Source organism: Calidris pugnax, unplaced genomic scaffold (assembly GCF_001431845.1).
Source record: "Calidris pugnax isolate Ruff unplaced genomic scaffold, ASM143184v1 scaffold82, whole genome shotgun sequence".
In the NCBI taxonomy this organism is placed as follows: domain Eukaryota; kingdom Metazoa; phylum Chordata; class Aves; order Charadriiformes; family Scolopacidae; genus Calidris; species Calidris pugnax.
The window spans coordinates 4,251,313-4,269,696 of NW_015090833.1; the positions used below are offsets into that span (position 1 = coordinate 4,251,313).

General features: G+C 50.8%; 1 protein-coding gene across 2 annotated transcripts in view; it reads left to right on the top strand.

Moving 5' to 3' along the window:
- The window catches only part of LOC106887769 (kazrin), a 62,533-nt gene that overhangs the window by 41,551 nt on the left and 2,598 nt on the right, over positions 1 to 18,384 (top strand). For both annotated transcript variants that reach the window (XM_014941492.1, XM_014941491.1), the window contains exons 2-7: positions 5,966 to 6,157; positions 14,757 to 14,893; positions 16,381 to 16,551; positions 16,890 to 17,079; positions 17,830 to 17,960; positions 18,264 to 18,314. In XM_014941492.1, coding sequence (XP_014796978.1) covers positions 5,966 to 6,157; positions 14,757 to 14,893; positions 16,381 to 16,551; positions 16,890 to 17,079; positions 17,830 to 17,960; positions 18,264 to 18,314 — 872 coding nt within the window. The remainder of the gene's footprint in view (positions 1 to 5,965; positions 6,158 to 14,756; positions 14,894 to 16,380; positions 16,552 to 16,889; positions 17,080 to 17,829; positions 17,961 to 18,263; positions 18,315 to 18,384) is intronic.

Here is an 18,384-nt window from a genome sequence, read left to right on the forward strand (position 1 = left end):
ATATCAGGTTTTATTTCTTTATACCCGCCAGCATGCGGCCAGGGGAGCTGAGCGAGCAGGCTTTGGTTTGCTGGGAATAATCCTTTTTTGGGGGGGGGTGGGGGGTGCCGGGACATGGGGGTGATGTGTGTCCTGTCCCACAGCTGCGCGCGAGGGGGGTGCAAGCGCCGTTTGGTGGTGCATGGTCGGGGTGTGCAACGGGGGTCCCATCCCAGGGTATGCAATAGGGGTCCCATTCCAGGACTGCGACCGTATGGGAGCGCTGAGCCACCGTCTAACTCTGAAAATGCTCAAAATTGCTGTTTGCGGGGATTTATGCTCCTTGGGTGAAACCTTGAACCTGGACTTGCCAAGGAGCTTCCCTACCTGTGCCCAGGCGTGATGGCTCGCTCGCTCGCAGCATCACAGCGGTAGCAGGGGGTGAAACCTAAAGCTTCCATCTTCAAAAGATGGATGTACGGAGCCAAATTCACTGTATTAGCTGAGGGTCCCCAATGTCCTGTCCCCTCACCCAGGGGGGAGCATTGGTGGCCCACTGCTCCTCCGGGGTCATGCCCAGGGGTGTAGGTGGGATGGGTGGCATTGGGGACTTGGCTGAAGGTGCAAAGGGACGAGCTATGAGCCCTGGGGTTTATCCCCATGAGGAGATGTTGCCTGGGCCTTGGGTCCATCGTGGTGTCCAGGTGTGGAAGGGCATGTTGGGCAAGATGCCGTTGGACATATTGGCTTTGCACCGGGAGGTCTTGAGCCGTGTGGGTAACTGGGTCATCTTGCAAATTTTGGGCTAATCAAATGTTTTCTTGAGTGTGACCTGTGTCCCAGGAGAGGCCGGGCTGTTTGCACGCCTGGGGGATGGCAGTGGTTGGTCCCTCTGCTCTGTCCCCAGCTGTCACCCAGCCCTCTGCTGGGAAATCTCTGCTTGGAAATCTCTGCTTTTCCTCCCAATTCCTGCTTGCAGAGATGTATTGAGAGGGGAAAACCATACGTCGCGTGGAGGGCTGGGTTGAACCTTTCAGCAGGAGAACCAAGGTCCCAAGCTGGGGAGCTACTTAGTGATCAAAGGTGATGAGACGCTCTTTAAAATACTAGTTCAGCTCATCCCTAGTGCTTGAATCGTTGTTTTCTTCTAATAATGGCCTTTATCCTATGACCCTTATGTTCCCCATCCCGGGACAGAGGTGTATGCACATGTATGTTTGTGTTTATATATATAATATGTATAAATATATATATTATATATAACTATTATATTTATCTATTTATATAACTATTTATTCTGAGCCAAAGCTTTGCAGGAAGGGGGAGGGACGAAGGGTTGCACCATGCTCTCGGTGTATGAGGGGCTGTTAGGTGATGCCACTAGCACAGAAATACTGCATTTTCCCATTTTGGACTATTTTTCCCCTGTTTTCATCATTGTGCAGGGCCTGGGAAGTCACTTTTTGGGCTGATCCACTGCTGATTTTAAGCTCTTAGTCCACAAGTGAAGCTTTTCTTTCTGCCCACTCTTCACCCCAGTTATTGATACGCTGCTGCTGCTGTCATGGATAAAAAAGACCCCTCAACTTGTGCCCGGCAGAGCAAAAACCATCTTGCTTCTAAACTTGCACAAGCAGCACAAAATGCAGCTTTCACCCTAGATACTAATTCCGCCAACATAAACCTTGTCGTTTATGCTGCATTCATTTTTAATATGTACCCTCTGCAGACAGAAACGCGTGTACAGCAATCGTGTCAGCTGAGTTACGGGGCGGGGGGAAGCTTTTAAAAGAATGTTTTTAAATGGATGCCTGCTCCGAGGCCAGTAAAAGGCTTTGCTGCTGCGTGGCTGGTGGATCCGATCCCCAGAGGGGTCCAAGATGGGATTTGCAGGAGCAGGAGTGGAAACTTAAGCCCCAAATGCTCTCTGGAGGTTTTCATCACAATTAAAAAAAAGAATAATAAAAAACCCAAAAAAACCACCTTACTTAGATTATCTGTTAACACCTTGTATTACTTAAAGGATGCAGAATCTGACGGTGTTGTGGAAGTTTAATGCTATCAATTGAAATATAATTAACAGCCAATTATTTTGGTGTGAAGGGAATGGTAGTTTTCATTAATTAGTCCAGGAAATGTTCAAATTGCATTAATTTCGTCGCTGCCCACTTGCGGTAGATTTGGAATGGGCTGCAATGAGCTGGCGTGTGATGGGCCTTTATCTGCACGGGGTGATGGTTCCTGCCCCCTGGGGGATCAGGAATTACAGTGTGCAGACAACCCCCCAGAAAAGATGTTAAAAATAGGAGGAAAAAATAAAAAGGGGCAAAAATGCTGGGGAAAATATGCTGTGGATGCTTTTTGCGTCAGGGTTGTTGCATTTGGGAGGCAGTTTCCTAGTAGCAAATTGAGCTTTGCACCCTAATATCGCAAAAAAAAAAAAAAGTTTTAATTATTCTGTTCTCCATATTGTATTTTTTGCATCGTGTTGTGAGGTGTGTGGAGCCCCTCATGCAGGATGCTGAGCCCTGTTCCCCATTCGGGGGACTTCAAGCCACGTACAGCTCCTTTATGGCTTCAAATATAGGCATGGCTCACGGGAAGGTGTATGGAAATCCCCGCCGAGCCGCCTGTATGTGGAAGAAATAGAGGCTGAAATGAATTTTCTGAATAATTGGTCCTATTTTCCCTGTTATTGGAACTTTTTCTGTAACAGTCGCTAAGAGTTGCCTCGCAAATGGAGCTTCTTGCATCGTTTATTTAGGTGCTTAAACTTGGCGGAGCAGCGGGGTTTTTCTCCCTCCTCTGTTTCAAAATGAAGTTAAAATTGTCCTTTCAAGCCGAGTCGTTCTCTTAATGCAATTTATGCAAATAAAACGGGCTCTCTCCCTAGGACCCGCTGGGGCTGGGGACGCTGGTTAAGACGGGATGGAAATTTGGAGGAGAGAGATGGGGAGTGGATGCTCCGGTGCTGGGGGCGGGGGGTGCACAGATCACTTTTTGGGGGGTGAGAATTGCTTTGGTGTGATTTTTGGTGGATGAGTGGTGATGGGACAAGGGAGCCCGGGGAGATACCAGAAATCCTCTATGCAAATGAGGATAATTACAGGTGTAATGCAGTGAATGGGACGGCTGCTTTGGTCCAGATGCTAATAAAGAGCTTGATATAACGCAGGAAATTGCTCATTAGTGGTTTCCAAAGGAAATTGAGGAGAGCCGGAGATGCTGTAGCCCCCATGGGTTCCCTGAAACTCCAGCTTCTTTCCCAGAAAAGCCTTGAAAAACTTGCTGGGAAGAGCGCGGAGGGTTTGACTTGCCTGGAGGCCCATTACTGATTTCTACAGCGAAGGCATCACCAGCAGCTTCAGGAGGGAGGTGAGAAGAGAGCAAGGACTGCAACACTTCGCCATGTATTAAAAGAGCCCATGGCGTGTCTTCTGCTGTTGGAGCCCAGCAAGAAGTGTAGAGTTGGGTTTTTTTCCCCCTTAAACCTTGGCTGTGTGAATTGTGCTTTGCAATTTTTTTTTATATGTATCTATGCAAAAAACGGATTGTGCTTGGCAGTGTATGTATTGCAAAAATAAATGTATATTGCAAAAATAAATATATATTGCAAAGCCCAATCCATTTTTTGTGTGTGTGTATATATATACTTAAATTGTATATCTATAAAAGCAAGAATCTCAGGTATCTGGCTGATCCTGAGTTCAATAATTCAGGTTTTTCCCTAGGTTTTGGCTTGCAGCTGGTGGCTTGGGGAGCACTGTGCTTGCGTGCTCCTTCCCAGATTGCACCTATAGCTTCTTATAGATCTTGGATTTTAATCTTTTAGTAGTTTCTGTCCGTATCAGGAGTTAGAGTACTAAGCTGGGGATTGAATTGCCTTGCTGCATGCTTCGGAGGAGGAATGCTTGTTGAGTTTTTTCACTGTTTTCTAACCGGGAACCAGAGGGAAATGGTGTGATTTCGGGGAAGCTGCGTTGGGCAGCGTTTGATGGGAAGGAACTTTGTCAGAAACAACTGCAAATCAGCTTTTTGGGACATGCCAAAAGACTTCTCCGGGATTCTCCCCAGCAGAATTCCCCCCTTGGACTGTCTGCCCTTGGGCTCTGTTCCCCTCTCCAGGTCCCCTTGCTCCAGCGGTGGATTTTCTCCGTTTCCCACCAAAGCCGCTGCAATTTGCAGAAATCCCTTGGGATGGGTCTCCCTTGTACAAACTGCCCTGCCTGGATCCTCCTTCTCTGGTTAATCATTTGCCCAGGGAACATTTGCCTCATCTGGGCGAAGTGGCTTGTTTTGAAAAGTGGAAATGAATTATCAGTTGGGGGGGAGGGGGGGGGGGTTGGAGAATAAAAACGAGCCATTAGTGGCAGCCACGGGTGTTTTATGGGGGGTTGTGTGGTGCTTTCTGTGGCCGGGGAAGGCGCTGGGTGGGTTTTGTCTGCTAAATATTACAATATAGATGTGTCCCTCTCATCCTCCCCTGCGTTCCCAGAGGCTGGAGAGGAAACGCTGCATTTCTGCAGCCCCCGGGGAAGATGCTTTTGGCCTCAGCCGCCTCTGGGTTCTTGCTTTTTCACCCAGATTTCAAGAAAAAACCACATTGGACTGTGCTGAAATCCTCAGCCGAGCCCCCAGAGCTCGACTGTTCCTTGTTAGTGACTTTATTGCTAAATAATTTACAGAATGGGGCCTTGCCAGTTTTCCTACGGGAAGCATTTAAAGTATGCAAACCAGATTTTATGCCTTCCTGGCGCAGCTGCTGGCCGGAGCCGCCTCTCCCTGTCCCACCGCCAGCGTCACCTCCCCTCCGCGCCTCCAGAGTGGGGCGGAAAGGAAACAGTCCAGCACATTGGAGGGGGAGCCTTAGCAAAAATAAGGGGAAAACCCCCTATATTTCCTGCCCAGCCACTGTCCCACAGGCTGGGCTGATGCTCGGTGATGGTTGGGAAAGGACCCAAGCACAGTAGTTTGGAGAAGGGGCATTTATTTTTTTATTTCTATTTTATTTTTCCGGTAACTGTGACGTGCGTGCCGAGGGATTTATTCTTTTCTCCCCGTGTCTATGGTGCAAACCCAATAAATCAATAATCCCCTTTGGCTTGAGCAAGGGCTTTACTCTGCATGTTCTCAAAGCAGGGAGGAAAAGCAAAATCAAACTTCATATGTTGTCATTTTTGACATTCGTGATCATTTATGATCATTTTTTATTGTGATATCTGGCTTGTATGGAGGATTGCAGTGGTGTGTGCATGGCAAAAAAGTATATTGTAGGAAGAGGGGAGATGAGGGCGATGGGTGCAACGTGGAAATAGCAGAAAAACACTTTATTGGGCTCAGCAGCTGTAGAAAACAAGGTTGCTGGAGCTTCCCTGGTGCCTGCCGCAGAGGGGAACCTGGGTTGGGGGATGCTCCTGCGATCCAGCTGTTTCGGGGGGTGTAGCAGTCACTGGGTGTAAATCTGGAAAATTAAAGATGTGAGTCTGCAGGTGTGAAAGCGTCATTTTCCCCTTTCTGGTCTCAGAGGGGTTTGGTTGAATGTTGTTGAGTACGCCCTGAACACATGGGTGGCTGGAGGCAGAGCCCAGAGCGCATCGTATGGGGCACAGTGGAGCTGGACACTGGCCATACGAGCAGCCAGCGGGATGGGAAGGTGGTTCTTGGTTTATTATTACCATTCCTTATCGTTATTTATTTTTTATTAATTTATTTTTATTATTTTATATATTTTTAAAATTTTTTTAATGCCAAACCCAATAACTAATACCCAGGGGGTGGCGCTCTCCCCATCATGTCCCTCCCTCCTCCTCCTCCGTTCCGGGGGTGGTGGTGGGGACCACTACAGGTTTTGGGCTGTACAAAACAGGTTTGAAAGTGGAGAGGGGGGGTCCCCCAGCAGTATTTCCCCCCAGGGTTTTGAGTTTGCAGCGGGGCCATGCCAGGAGCCGTCGCTGACTTCCTCGCATTGTGTCTCCTCTTCCTCCAGCGCTGCTCCGGGAGGAGGTGGCCCAGCTGCAGGAGGAGGTCCACCTGCTCCGGCAAATGAAGGAAATGCTGACGAAGGACCTGGAGGAGACGCACGGCAGCAAGTCACCGGAGGTCCTCTCGGCCACTGAGCTGAAGGTGCAACTAGCCCAGAAGGAGCAGGAGCTGGCCCGCGCCAAGGAGGCTCTGCAGGGTAAGGGCTGCGCGTCCCTCTTTTCTCATGAACTAGGACACCAAAACATTCAATAATTTAGCTAAAAAATAGAAGAAAAGCTGTCCCTTCTATCTGGACTGTGCAGTGTGTATGGTGGCGGGGGGGTTGATGGGAGGGCAGTGCTTCCTGGGACCCACCCATCCTGCCCCAGAGATGCAGTGCCGGGACAGACCAGGGTGGGAAATGGGGTGTGGGAGGCGTTTGCAGCATCGCAGAGTTAATTCCTCCATGGCTGGCTAGAGAGCAGAGCCAAGAGAGCAGCTGAAATGCAGCTGGGAAGGTTTGCGAGGTGGGGGCAGGTTGGATTTGAGCCCCTCACACTCTTTTAGGAGGGAAACGGCAAGTTTCCTGGTGAGTGCAGTTTTCCTTATCCCACATGAGTTATCAGGAGCACTGCAGAAGGCAGAGGCTGGGTCTCCAGGCGGTGTTGCAGGGTCTCCAGGGAAGGTGCAGGGTCTCCAGGCGTCGTGCAGGGTCTCCAGGGGATGTGCAGGTTCTCCATGCAGTGTTGCAGGGTCTCCAGGCGGTGTGGAGGGACTCCAGGCGGAGTGTAGGGTCTCCAGGCGGTGTGGAGGGACTCCAGGCGGAGTGTAGGGTCTCCAGGCGGTGTGGAGGGACTCCAGGCGGAGTGTAGGGTCTCCAGGCGGTGTGGAGGGACTCCAGGCGGAGTGTAGGGTCTCCAGGCGGTGTGGAGGGACTCCAGGCGGAGTGTAGGGTCTCCAGGCGGTGTGGAGGGACTCCAGGCGGAGTGTAGGGTCTCCAGGCGGTGTGCAGGGTCTCCTCCTCTCCTCTTGCAGTGATTTGGGTGTTTTCCCACAGTGGTCAGGGCCAGGTTCTTCCTCCTGGGACTGGGATTTGCAGGTTGAAATGCAATAATGCAGCTTTCTTCTCCCCCCCAAACTGAGGCGGCAATAAATCTTGGCAGGACGCTGTGTGGGCCGGAGCAGGGGGATGATCCTGGGCAGGGGAAAGCTTTTGCCCGTCAAACCCTGGCAGTGCCGCGGCTCTAAATATCATCTCAAATCCCCAACATACCGGGTGTAACTTCCACTTGTCAGCTTGCATTTGCGGATTACGAGGAGAGGCTGTCAAAAGTTCTCAGGCTCAGAGGCTGAGTGGCTGTGAGGGGGCGGGGGTGAGACCCCCATCCCACCACGTCTCCCCCCATCCAGGATGCTGAGATGCCCCAGGAGGGCAGAGAATCGGGCTGAGGCTGTATTTGGGTGGGCGATTTGGGGAAAAGAACAAGGAAAAACTACCCCAATCCAGGTGCTTTTAATTTTATCACATTCTGATTTGCAAAAGCATCCCTATAATTTATTAACAGCCAAAATATCTTCCAAATCTTCCCCCCTCCCTTGGTGCCACCCGGTGCAGCCTCTGGCAGCAGGAAATGCTCTGGGTTTATAAAACCGTAATTGGAGAAGAAAAACCTTAATTAGAGTATATTTGCTCTGTGCAGACAGGGAGGAGGAAGCGCTGATAAATGCAAAATATGGTAGAGCAGAACTATTTTTAAGACTATTTGCAGAATTAAAAAATAAGAATAGTAAGTCATCTAAGAAGCTGCAGCGAGGTCATATGCACTTCTGTGGAGTATAGTAGAAATAAATGAGTTTGGCTTGAGAATGATCATAAGTATTTAAGGAATATAATGTTAGTTTTTTATTGGGCTTTTAGTGGCTGCTATATGAGCCGCTGGCATTGGTTTTCCAGGACTTCTCTGCAGGTGTGATGGCTAGGAAGAGGGAATCTCAGCTTGCACTTGGAAAGGCATGTAGCAAGAAGCCTTTTAAAACCCATGCTTCTTTTCCCTCCGCTCTGCAGTATTGGAAAGCTTTTGTGTGATTTGGAAACGCACACTGTGCTGGATCCGGCCCTGGGAGCTGGGCTGGCGGTGCTGGGCAGCGGATACGGAGATGGGTGATGTGGAAACGGGATCAACAGCTGGAAGGGGAGGAAAAAAAGCCTCCTTTTTTCCTTTCTGTGAAAAATTGTCCATAGAGAAACGTAGCCAAAGGGGGAGGAAAAATGGCAGTGACTGCACTTGGTTGAATGGCTCTGCCAGGAGAAATGGATTGGCTGCTGGAGGCATGTGGGGAAATTAAGGAGCTGCAGGATAAGGCAGTGCAAGGAGCTTGGGAAAACCTGGATGTGCTCTTTGGGTTTGGTGTTGGTGGCATCCCTGCAGCCAGAGAGCATCTCCCAAGCCCACCTCTCAGCGTGCGTCGCTGCACAGCCCCTGTGGTCCTTGCTGAAGGGTGCCCTGCACTTGGCAGCATCAGCTGCAGCAGCATCCGACCCACGCTGGGTCGTGTGTAATGTCATTAGCGGATAAATTATATGGAAATCTGTCGTTGTTGCTGGCACTGAGCCTGGAAGCGTGATGCAGCTGGTTATAGATATGGGCTGCCTGGGCCTTAATGCGGAGGGAAGCGGCAAGGGTTTGATGGTGGGGTTTGCTTTTGGGGGCTCCAGCAGTTTTAACAGCCTTCGTTTTGCTCGGCAGCGTAGGGTTGGGTTTGGTTTGTGATGGTTTGGGTGGCGGAGGATGGGTGCATCGTCCCTCCTTGGCAATGCATTTCCAGCCCTTTCCGACAGCATTTAGCACGGCGTGAAGCCAGCGATAAGCACATGCAGCATCGTGCTAACAAGCCCCTGCTGCAGAGGGAGGGAGCGGGGATCTGGAGTGGCACAGGATGCTCTGCAGGAGTAACTCAAGCAGTTCCTGTATCCCTGGCAGCGGGTGCTTTTTGCATCCTTATTACTCCTTTTTTCTGGGTTAATTAATCTCTTGCACTTTTATTTTAATCAGTTAACGTCCAAATGAAATCCTGTTGGGCTACATCCTATGGTCCTCTCCTCCTTTGCTGGGACTCGGGGTTGTGCTTAGTGTTAACGCAGCTGTATTTTCCCTGGCTGGAGAGGGATGGATGTGGCATGGGTTTCTGATGCAGAATTCTCCCACAGGAGAAGTTGCAGACAGCTTTATTACTGCTGCGTCCTGCTGCGGGCAGGGGCCGTGCCCAAGTGCCTGGGGGACTCGAGGAGCCTCTTGGCCGGGTGACATCCGTGAGCATGTGGGCTAATGGCAGAAACCCCGTTCCTGGGAAGGTTTATCCGATATGCTGGAGCTCGCCTGCGGGGTTATCATGCAGAGAGCAAACCTGCTTTGTTTCCTCTTCGAGTGCCAAGCTGGAGACCTTGGGCTAGCTTTTCCCACTGCTGGGGAAGGAATGAACTGACTTCATGTCTGCTCCACAAACGTGTTATGGGCTGGTCTCCCCTCCCAAACCTGTGGCTCGGAGCTGAGATCCCCTGGGATGGCACTTGTGCTGGGACAAGCCTCCTGCAGAAACCCTCAGCACCCCTGAGGTGCAGCAAGGGGGTGGGTAGCAAAGAAATGGGTGGATGGATGTCCCAGAAGAAGGGTGTCTAGGTGGATGGGCCTCCCAGAAAGATGGGGCATCCTGGCAGGTGGACATCCCAGAAAGATGGGGTGTCCCAGTGGGTGGGCCTCCCAGAAGATGGGGCGTCCTGGCAGATGGACTTCCCAGAAGGTGCGGATTCTTGGTGGATGGATGTCTCAGAAGATGGGGATTCCCGGTGGATGGATGTCCCAGAAGATGGGTGTCCCAACCATGGACCCAACTGAGGAAACCCTCTCCACCTAAGAGATATGGGGCTCTGTACAGAAACCCACTATAAAATCACCGCAGAAGTCATTGACCACCTTGTGGACCACTGAGAGTCTGATTTGGAAACCTCTTGGCCTCGGAGCGGGGTGTTTCCAGGTAAATTCCTCTGAGGCGAATACCTCCTCTAATTATTCTCTGAAATTTGACATTATGCTCCAATTTCCTGCCTGCCCTGAACCTCCACACCCCCAGGAGCAAGTGCTGGCTTTGCCAAACACGGCGTAACGTTGACATCTTCAATGACAAGATCTTCTCCGCAGATGGCGACAGCTGTGCCGGGGGAGCATGCACCGATTTAATCACAAAGCGAGGAGCGGCGCTGCAGTTCTCACGCAGGGCCGACCGATTTTATGGGTTAGTCATGGTGACAATATTGAATTTCATGGTAGGGACGGAGAATCAGGAGAATGTTAATGGGACAGGATGGATTTACGCGTCGCTCTTGGGCAGGGCATCGCTGAGGCTTGAGCAGTGCCCCCAAGGATGCCTTTTCCAGTGTTAAAAAATAAGTATATTATTCCATAAGTGATAAAGTCAGCTCTGATTCTGTTCCTGGCATGAAAAATAACATTGTACCAGGCATGAGAAGTACTCGCAAGCAGATGGGAGTCATAGGGAGGGGGTCAAAGGTGGGCTGTGTCCACTGCCAGTGTCCTGGCTGGAGTTTGGGCTCTGCTACTCCATCCCAGGAGGGGGACGCCAGGCAGAGCTGCTATTTCTATGATCCAAAAGTAAATAATTTTTCATCTAACATCACATTACCATGGTAGTCAAACTAATTATCTGTATGCCCTCCAAGCAAACCTGGGTGAGACGGCGCGACTGCCACCACCTCATTTTCATTCGTTATTATTACTTTGGAAGTGGGGGATGGTACTTACAGCCCACAATTTAGGGGGGGAAGATGCCTGGGTTTAGCACGAGGTAGCTAATTTTTATCCAGAAGTTGTTAGATGCTTGAGGCCACACAGGGGCCTGGGGGTGGTGGCACTTTCAGTGGTGGCACCACTGGGAGGTTTCCGTGCTGCTGTCCCTCAGGTTGGTGTGTTGGAGCAATTAGATGTCCGCTCGTTAGGTAAAGCTGGGAACAGAAGGTGCTGGGGAGGGATTTTTTAATAGTTTTGGCTGAGAGGAGCCCGGTGCGGAGCGGGTCCCATTAGTGCTCTGTGTCCATCATCCTCCTTCCGAAGGAGCAATGCTCGGGGGACAGATCATGTGGCAGGAGGTGGAAACTCAAGTAATGGGAGCGCAAGCTGACCTCGTGCAGGATTAATGGTGCAGGTGGAGATGTGGGGGATGACAGTGAGAGCTGGGGGGGGGTCACACCACCGATCCCAACCCATTCTTGCCATCGCTACATGGTGCCAAGCCCGAGGGGGGCTGGTGGGTTCCCCCTCTCCTTCTGCTATGGCCTTTGGGTCAGAGGGGAAAATAAATAATGCAGATAAGCTGTGTGAGAGAAATACTTCCTGCTCACAGTATGGGTTTAGGATTTCTTGCTTCTTGTGCTGTCCTGGGTTTCCAAACAGGTCAGAGGTTTTGCCAGAGCCCACAGTGCAGACGAGCTGTGGGAGAGTTTATTTGGATATTCTGGGGGGAGGTTGTGATACAGAAACCCAGTCATGGATCATCAGAATAAAGAAAAAAAGCCAGTTTACCTCCTCGCATGGCCCCGATGGCCAGTGAAAACCTACTTTATTCCTCCTTGGCCGCCGCTGCTGTCGCGCCGTGGATTGCACAGGCCTGTTTTCCCTCACTGAGTAATTAGCCAGGCTTGTTTGCTAAGGACTTATTAAGCCACCGCAGTGTGCGGTGCGTGGTCCAGGAATTGCTGGCAGCCCCAACTGCTCACTTCTGCATAACTTTTTTTTTTTTTCTCCTGCCTCTTTCAATTAATTTCCTATTAATTGGGTTTGGAATGAAGTTCTCAAATGACTGATAAATCTTCTTTAAGCTTAGGAGCTAATCGGTTTTGGAGGCGGGAGAGCGGGTGGTAATAGAGGAGGCAAAAAAGTGCATTAATTTGAGCAAATCTCTCAAATATGAACTGAAACAAGTGGTAAATTGTCCTATTGAGATAATAGGAAGAAAACCACTCTTCTAATAACCCAAGTCCATCATCTTTCTGCAGTGTATAGTGGTTGGTATGAATATTGGTAAAGATTCCACCTTGGGAGGTGGCAGAACTCTTCTCCTAATAGTACTTCTGAGCGTTTTGTATTTTGTTTTGGCAAGGGATGAAGTCTTTTCCCTAAATCTTTAAGGACCCTGAACGCTCCCACTAATTAGAGCAGGTTGTATGCTACAGGGGACCCGCTATTTAATTAAATTCCTTAGGAGCCTTTTGTCACCTCCAGCATCAGAGAGTCACCGCCATTTAAACTTTTATAAGAGTCTCTCAGTATCCTTGAGGAAAATAAATATATATATGTGTGTGTGTGTGTGTCACAAAGTGTTCAAGGGCTTAAAAGTAGAGGGGTTTTCAGCAGTGCGTTATCCTACAGGGATGGGGCTGAGACCAACCCTGCCTGCGAAGGTCATTTTTAGAAGGTTTCTGTAGTAATTTCCCAAGCTGGAAAAAAAGTAAGGAAAGTCCAAGGGTTGAAACAAAGAACTGGACTCAGTAGCCAACATGACTATTAAGCAGGTATTCCTTATTGCAGCGCTGGGGTGGCACCTGGATTTTCCTTGAGATGCTCCCACCCAGCAGCGATTTCAAAGGGTTAATATTTGCATGAGCTTTGACATACTTGTGGTTTTTCCACAAAATGGTTAACATTAGCATGCCTACCTGGAACTACATAATGACATTACAGGTTATTTTGCCGTCTTTGCTGCCATCGAGCGTCCTTTATTAGTAATTGCAGCCACTCTGGTGATCGTTGACTTCATGGTCGCATCTTCCCCTTCATCAGTTTTCTTCTAGATGAACTTGGGTCGTTGTGTCCCTTGTTTTGCAAACTTGGCAGCTTGCACCACTTCAAATTGGTTCTTTCTGGTTCTGTGATGATAGATTCTCTTCTCTTCTCCCTACCTGACATGCTAAACTAACTTTACTTAATAACACGTTTGTAACTGTCTCTGCTAATTTCTGTTTCTAGCTCATAGATAAGCTTAAGAGGTTATAAGGTCTCAGGACATTTATAATTGTATCCATTAATTCCTATCTCTAAATAACAGATGAGCTCAAAGGGGTCATAAGGTCTTAGGCAATCTTTTTCAAAAAGAGTTTAAGGCACACTGTTCACTATTGCTCTTAGTCAAATACCTACACGATTTAGCAGCAGTTTGGGTCTCTGATTCAGTGTTGAAAGGGGCTGAGTTGTCCCAGTTCCCCTTCCACGTGAATCATGGTGGCATTTCTTACCTGGTTTGTTGTTTTTCTGGGTTTTGATTTACCTGCGGTGCTTAATGGCAGAGTTGTTGGTCCAAAGAGTTTCGTCTCCTGGTGTTTAAGAGATAAAAATCTCTGTTGTCCCAAATATCTCTCTCTGTTTGGTCTGATTTTTTTCCTTAACCTTTTTATCCCCCAACCTGCAAGCCCTCTCCCTTCCTCACTGGCTCCATCCCAACTCCTTGTTTGATTCTGCATCTTCCCAGCACGGACATATGGAAATATCTGTGCACAGAAATAAGTTCCTACCCGAGTAAATCTCTCCTCGAACCAGTTGTTGTAACGAGCTCGGCTGGGACGCGGAGGGTGATTGAAACGAATTCTATAAAGTTGGCTGAGCAGAGGTGCTGCTCCTCTTTTGGGGGCTATTTCAGTGTATTACGGTGGTACATTATGTGTGGTGCTGGGTGAATACCCCATTATTAGATTATTAGGAAAAGCAGCGTGGGCTGAAACACTCCTTGTGGATTGTCTGATTTAATAGAAATAGGTTGGACCTGTGAGTGTGCATGGAGATGAGTCCCACTTGGGAGGGTGCTACAGTCTTCTAGTGGCTTTTGTAATATAGACAGCTCTTGATGGCTTTATGAGGGGGGTGGGGTTTGGGGTGGTTTTTATTTTCATACAGAGGAATGACTTGTAGGGCTGCACTTTTTGCAGTGCCGCAAGTGCGGGGAGCATCGTGGGGGCTCCCTCGAGAGCGGCGCTTCCTCAGGGCAGAAAAGTATGCCAAGTCCTTCCTATGATGAAAAAGCAATATTTGTATTTGGATGCCTAAATCAGGTATGATTTTGGATTGGTGGGGTGTATCTGGAGCAGGGACCCGCAGAACGTTTCTGCAGCAATGCCAAGGACCAGGCTCAAGGCTGGGCAAAGCACTTAAAAAGCAGAAATTTCTGAAGTCCCTTGTGCTACACCATATTTCTGTAATTCTCCCTGGTTTTACCATGCTTCCAGCAATCTGTCCCTGTGTTGGTACTCAGCCAGCATCCCTTGCTGGGGCATGGGAGAGGGAAAACATGAAGATCCTGGTTTCATCTTGCATCCTGTGGTCCCCCCAACCCCTCAGCTCTCCTCCCCTCATCCCCATACAGCATTGTTGAGCTGGAAGGGGGGACGCTGGGGTGAGCCGTGCCCTGGGCTGGTGGGAGCACTGCAGGAATCCACCCTGCTGCTAAAAATAAAGCCGGTTGTGGTTTATTTATCCTGGAAAGGGAGGAGCAGGTTTTTCCTGTGCCAGGTCCCAAGGCCGCGGCAGTAGCTTTGCTCCCAAATCTCCTTTTGCAGGGGCTGAGCTGCTCCGTGGAGGGCGGGCGATGATGTGGAGATGCACTGGGTATTTTGGGGGATGCAGCAATGGGAGTGAATTGGGCATTTACTCCCAACCCAGCCCCTGGGGTTGTCATTTTGGTACTTCATTCTCGAAAAATAAAAAGAGATGGAGGCAAGGGGGTTGCCATGCTTGAGCCGTCTTCTCTCCCCCCAGCCATGAAAGCCGACCGCAAGCGCTTGAAGTCGGAGAAGACGGACCTGGTGAGCCAGATGCAGCAGTTGTATGCCACGCTGGAGAGCCGTGAGGAGCAGCTCCGCGACTTCATCCGCAACTACGAGCAGCACAGGAAAGTGAGTGTGGGAGCCCAGCACCCGGGGTCTTGGGGCACTGCAGGGGCTGGCAGCAACGTGAGTGACAAACCTGGGATGCAATCTGGTAATAAGCTCACGAAAGCTCTTACAAGGGCTGGACGTACCAATGACCTGGACGAAGGGATGGAATGTACCCTCAGCAAGTTTGCTGATGACACGAAACTGGGAGGGGTGGCTGACACCCCAGAAGGCTGTGCTGCCATCCAGCGAGACCTGGACAGGCTGGAGAGTTAAGCAGAGAGAAACCTAATGAAATTTAACAAGGGCAAGTGCAGGGTGCTGCACTTCGGGAGGAATAAACCCAAGCACCAGTACAGGTTGGGGTTGACCTGCTGGAGAGCAGCTCTGAGGAGAAAGACCTGGGAGTCCTGGTGGGCAACAGGATGCCCGTGAGCCAGCAATGTGCCCTGATGGCCAAGAAGGCCAATGGCATCCTGGGGTGCATCAAGATGAGCGTGGCCAGCAGGTTGAGGGAGGTTATCCTGCCCCTCTGCTCTGTCCTGGTGAGGCCCCATCTGGAGCACTGGGACCAGTTATGGCCCCCCTAGTTCAAGAAGGACAGGGAACTGCTGGAGAGGGTACAGAAAAGGGCTACAAAGATGATTAAGGGCCTGGAGCATCTCTCCTGTGAGGAGAGGCTGAGAGACTTGGGTCTTTTTAGTCTTGAGAAGAGAAGACTTAGGGAGATCTAATCAATGCTTACAAATACTTAAAGGGAGGGTGCCAGGAGGATGGGGCCAGTCTTTTTTCAGTGGTGCCCAGGGACAGGACAAGAGAAAATGGGCACAAACTTGAGTATAAGTTCCACCTAAACATGAGGAGGAACTTCTTTACTGTGAGAGTGGTAGAGCCCTGGAACAGGCTGCCCAGAGAGGTGGTGGAGTCTCCTTCTTTGGAAACATTCAAAACCCGCCTGGACAAGTTCCTGTGCAACCTGCTGTGGGTGGACCTGCTTTGGCAGGGGCTTGGACTGGGTGATCTCTGGAGGTCCCTTCCAACCCCATATGATTCTATGACTGCAGCAGGTTAAGGATAAAGAGATACCGGAGGAATCAAGACCAGGTTGGATGGGGCTTTGAGCAACCTGGTCTGGTGGGAGGTGTCCCTGCCAAGGGCAGGGAGGTGGGACTGGATGGTCTTTAAGGTCCCTTCCAACCCAAACCAGCCCATGAAATCAGGTCAGTGAGACAAAGCTGGGAAATTTAATGTAATTTTAAGCAGGTTGCACAGTGGGCATCCCTTTTCAGGGGACTGGCCATATCCTCCATCTCCCTGCCAGCACAGGGCTCTTAAGAGTGACACCCAAAGGTGCCACTTGCAGTCGGGTGGCTGCTGAGGGGTTTATGGCAGAGAGGTCTTTCCTGTCACATGGGTTTCCCCTTCCTGGACATGGAAATCCCATGGGCACACAGAAAACCCATGGGCAAAAGGTTTTCCCCTTCCTGACGGCTGCCCTGTCCTGGCAGGAGAGTGAGGACGCGGTGAAAGCCCTGGCGAAGGAGAAGGACCTCCTGGAGAGGGAGAAGTGGGAGCTGCGGCGACAAGCCAAGGAGGCGACGGACCATGCCAGTGCCCTGCGCTCCCAGCTGGACCTGAAAGACAACCGCATGAAGGAGCTGGAGGCCGAGCTGGCCATGGTGAGCTGCAGAAGGCAGTGGGCACGACTCTGGGGCCAGCCCTGTGCCCCTGCTGTTCAATATTTATTGCAATACCGCATTTAAGCGTTCGTTGCAGTTGTTGCACGCGTGTGTTTGCTGCCGTTGTTGCATTATTGCAACATTGGCTGGAAAAAATAATCCATCGCTAAAACGAGCTGAATATTTTCAGTGCAGGGAGCGACAAAATTTGGGGTTTTTTTAATTGCAAAGGGGAGGGTGGTTTTGTTGCAGTGTGTTGCTGATGGTTCCGCTGCTCTGGGAGATGTTCATATGTTTTTTCCTTACCCATCACCACCACCCTCGATGTCCTTCCCCAGGCCAAGCAGTCCCTGGCCACACTGACCAAGGACGTCCCCAAGCGCCACTCCTTGGCCATGCCGGGGGAGACGGTGCTGAACGGCAACCAGGAATGGGTGATGCAGGCTGACCTCCCACTGACGGCCGCCATCCGGCAGAGCCAGCAGACTCTCTACCACTCCCACCCCCAGCACTCGGCCGACCGGCAAGGTGAGCCCCCCCTGCCATGAATCAGCAGGTCCAGGGAGGTGTTTCAATCCATCTGCTCCACTCTGGTGAGACCCCACCTGGAGCACTGTGTCCAGTTCTGGAGTCCTCAGCACAGGAAGGATATGGACCTGTTGGAGAATGGGTCCAGAGGAGGCCACAAGGATGCTGCAAGGGGTTCGAACCCCTCTGCTGTGAGGACAGGCTGAGAGAGTTGGGGGATTCAGCCTGGAGAAGGCTCTGGAGAGACCTCAGAGCCCCTTCCAGTCCCTAAAGGGGCTCCAGAAAAGCTGGGGAGGGACTCTGGATCAGGGAGGGGAGCCATAAGAGGAGGGGGAAGGGATTGACACTGAAAGAGGAGAGACTGAGCTGAGATCTGGGGAAGAACTTCTTTGGTGTGAGGGTGGTGAGAGCCTGGCCCAGGTTGCCCAGAGAAGCTGTGGCTGCCCCATCCCTGGAGGGGTTCAAGGCCAGGTTGGAGGGGGCTTGGAGCAATGTGGTCTGGTGGGAGGTGTTCCTGCCCAGGGCAGGGGGTGGGACTGGGTGGGCTTTAGGGTCCCTTCCATCCCAAACCATTCTATGACTCTATGTTCGAGGTGTGGGGTCAAACCCTTGTTGGGGAGCTGCCTTATTCCCCCATAGAGGGGGAAAAAAAATGGGCAAAACGTCCCAAAAATGGGGGTTTTGGAAGTGTGTGGGGTCAGGTTTGGTGGCATGATGTTAACTCCCTGATCTTCCCGTCTTCCCTTCCAGCGGTCAGAGTGAGTCCCTGTCATTCCCGGCAGCCGTCCATCATCTCCGACGCCTCCGCGGCCGAGGGCGACCGGTCGTCTACGCCGAGCGACATCAACTCGCCCCGGCATCGAACGCACTCTCTCTGCAACGTAAGGCACTCTGTAATGGTGGGGGGCAGGGCGGGAGGGCTTGCTTCCCCACTGCAGGGGGGTCCTGCCGGCGTGGGGACAAACTTTGGGGATGCTGCAGGTCCTCCATTTCCAAAAACTGTGGGTTTTTTGAGGTGGTGTATGGGTTGGAGGTTTGCTGACCTGGAAAGCTGCTTTCCTGGGTTATCCTAGCCCCACAGCAATTCAGCTGCCAGAATAAACTGGTTTTTACTGGGAATTGGTGGGGGGGGTCCCAGGCTGGGTTGGGGCTGGTGAAATTGAATCCATCTCTTTCTGCCACAGGGAGACAGTCCTGGACCGGTACAGAAGAACTTGCACAACCCCATTGTACAGGTAGGGCACAAAGCCCTGTTTAAATCCTGCTCGTGAGACCCGGTCTTGTGCTAGTCCATGATTTGGGAGG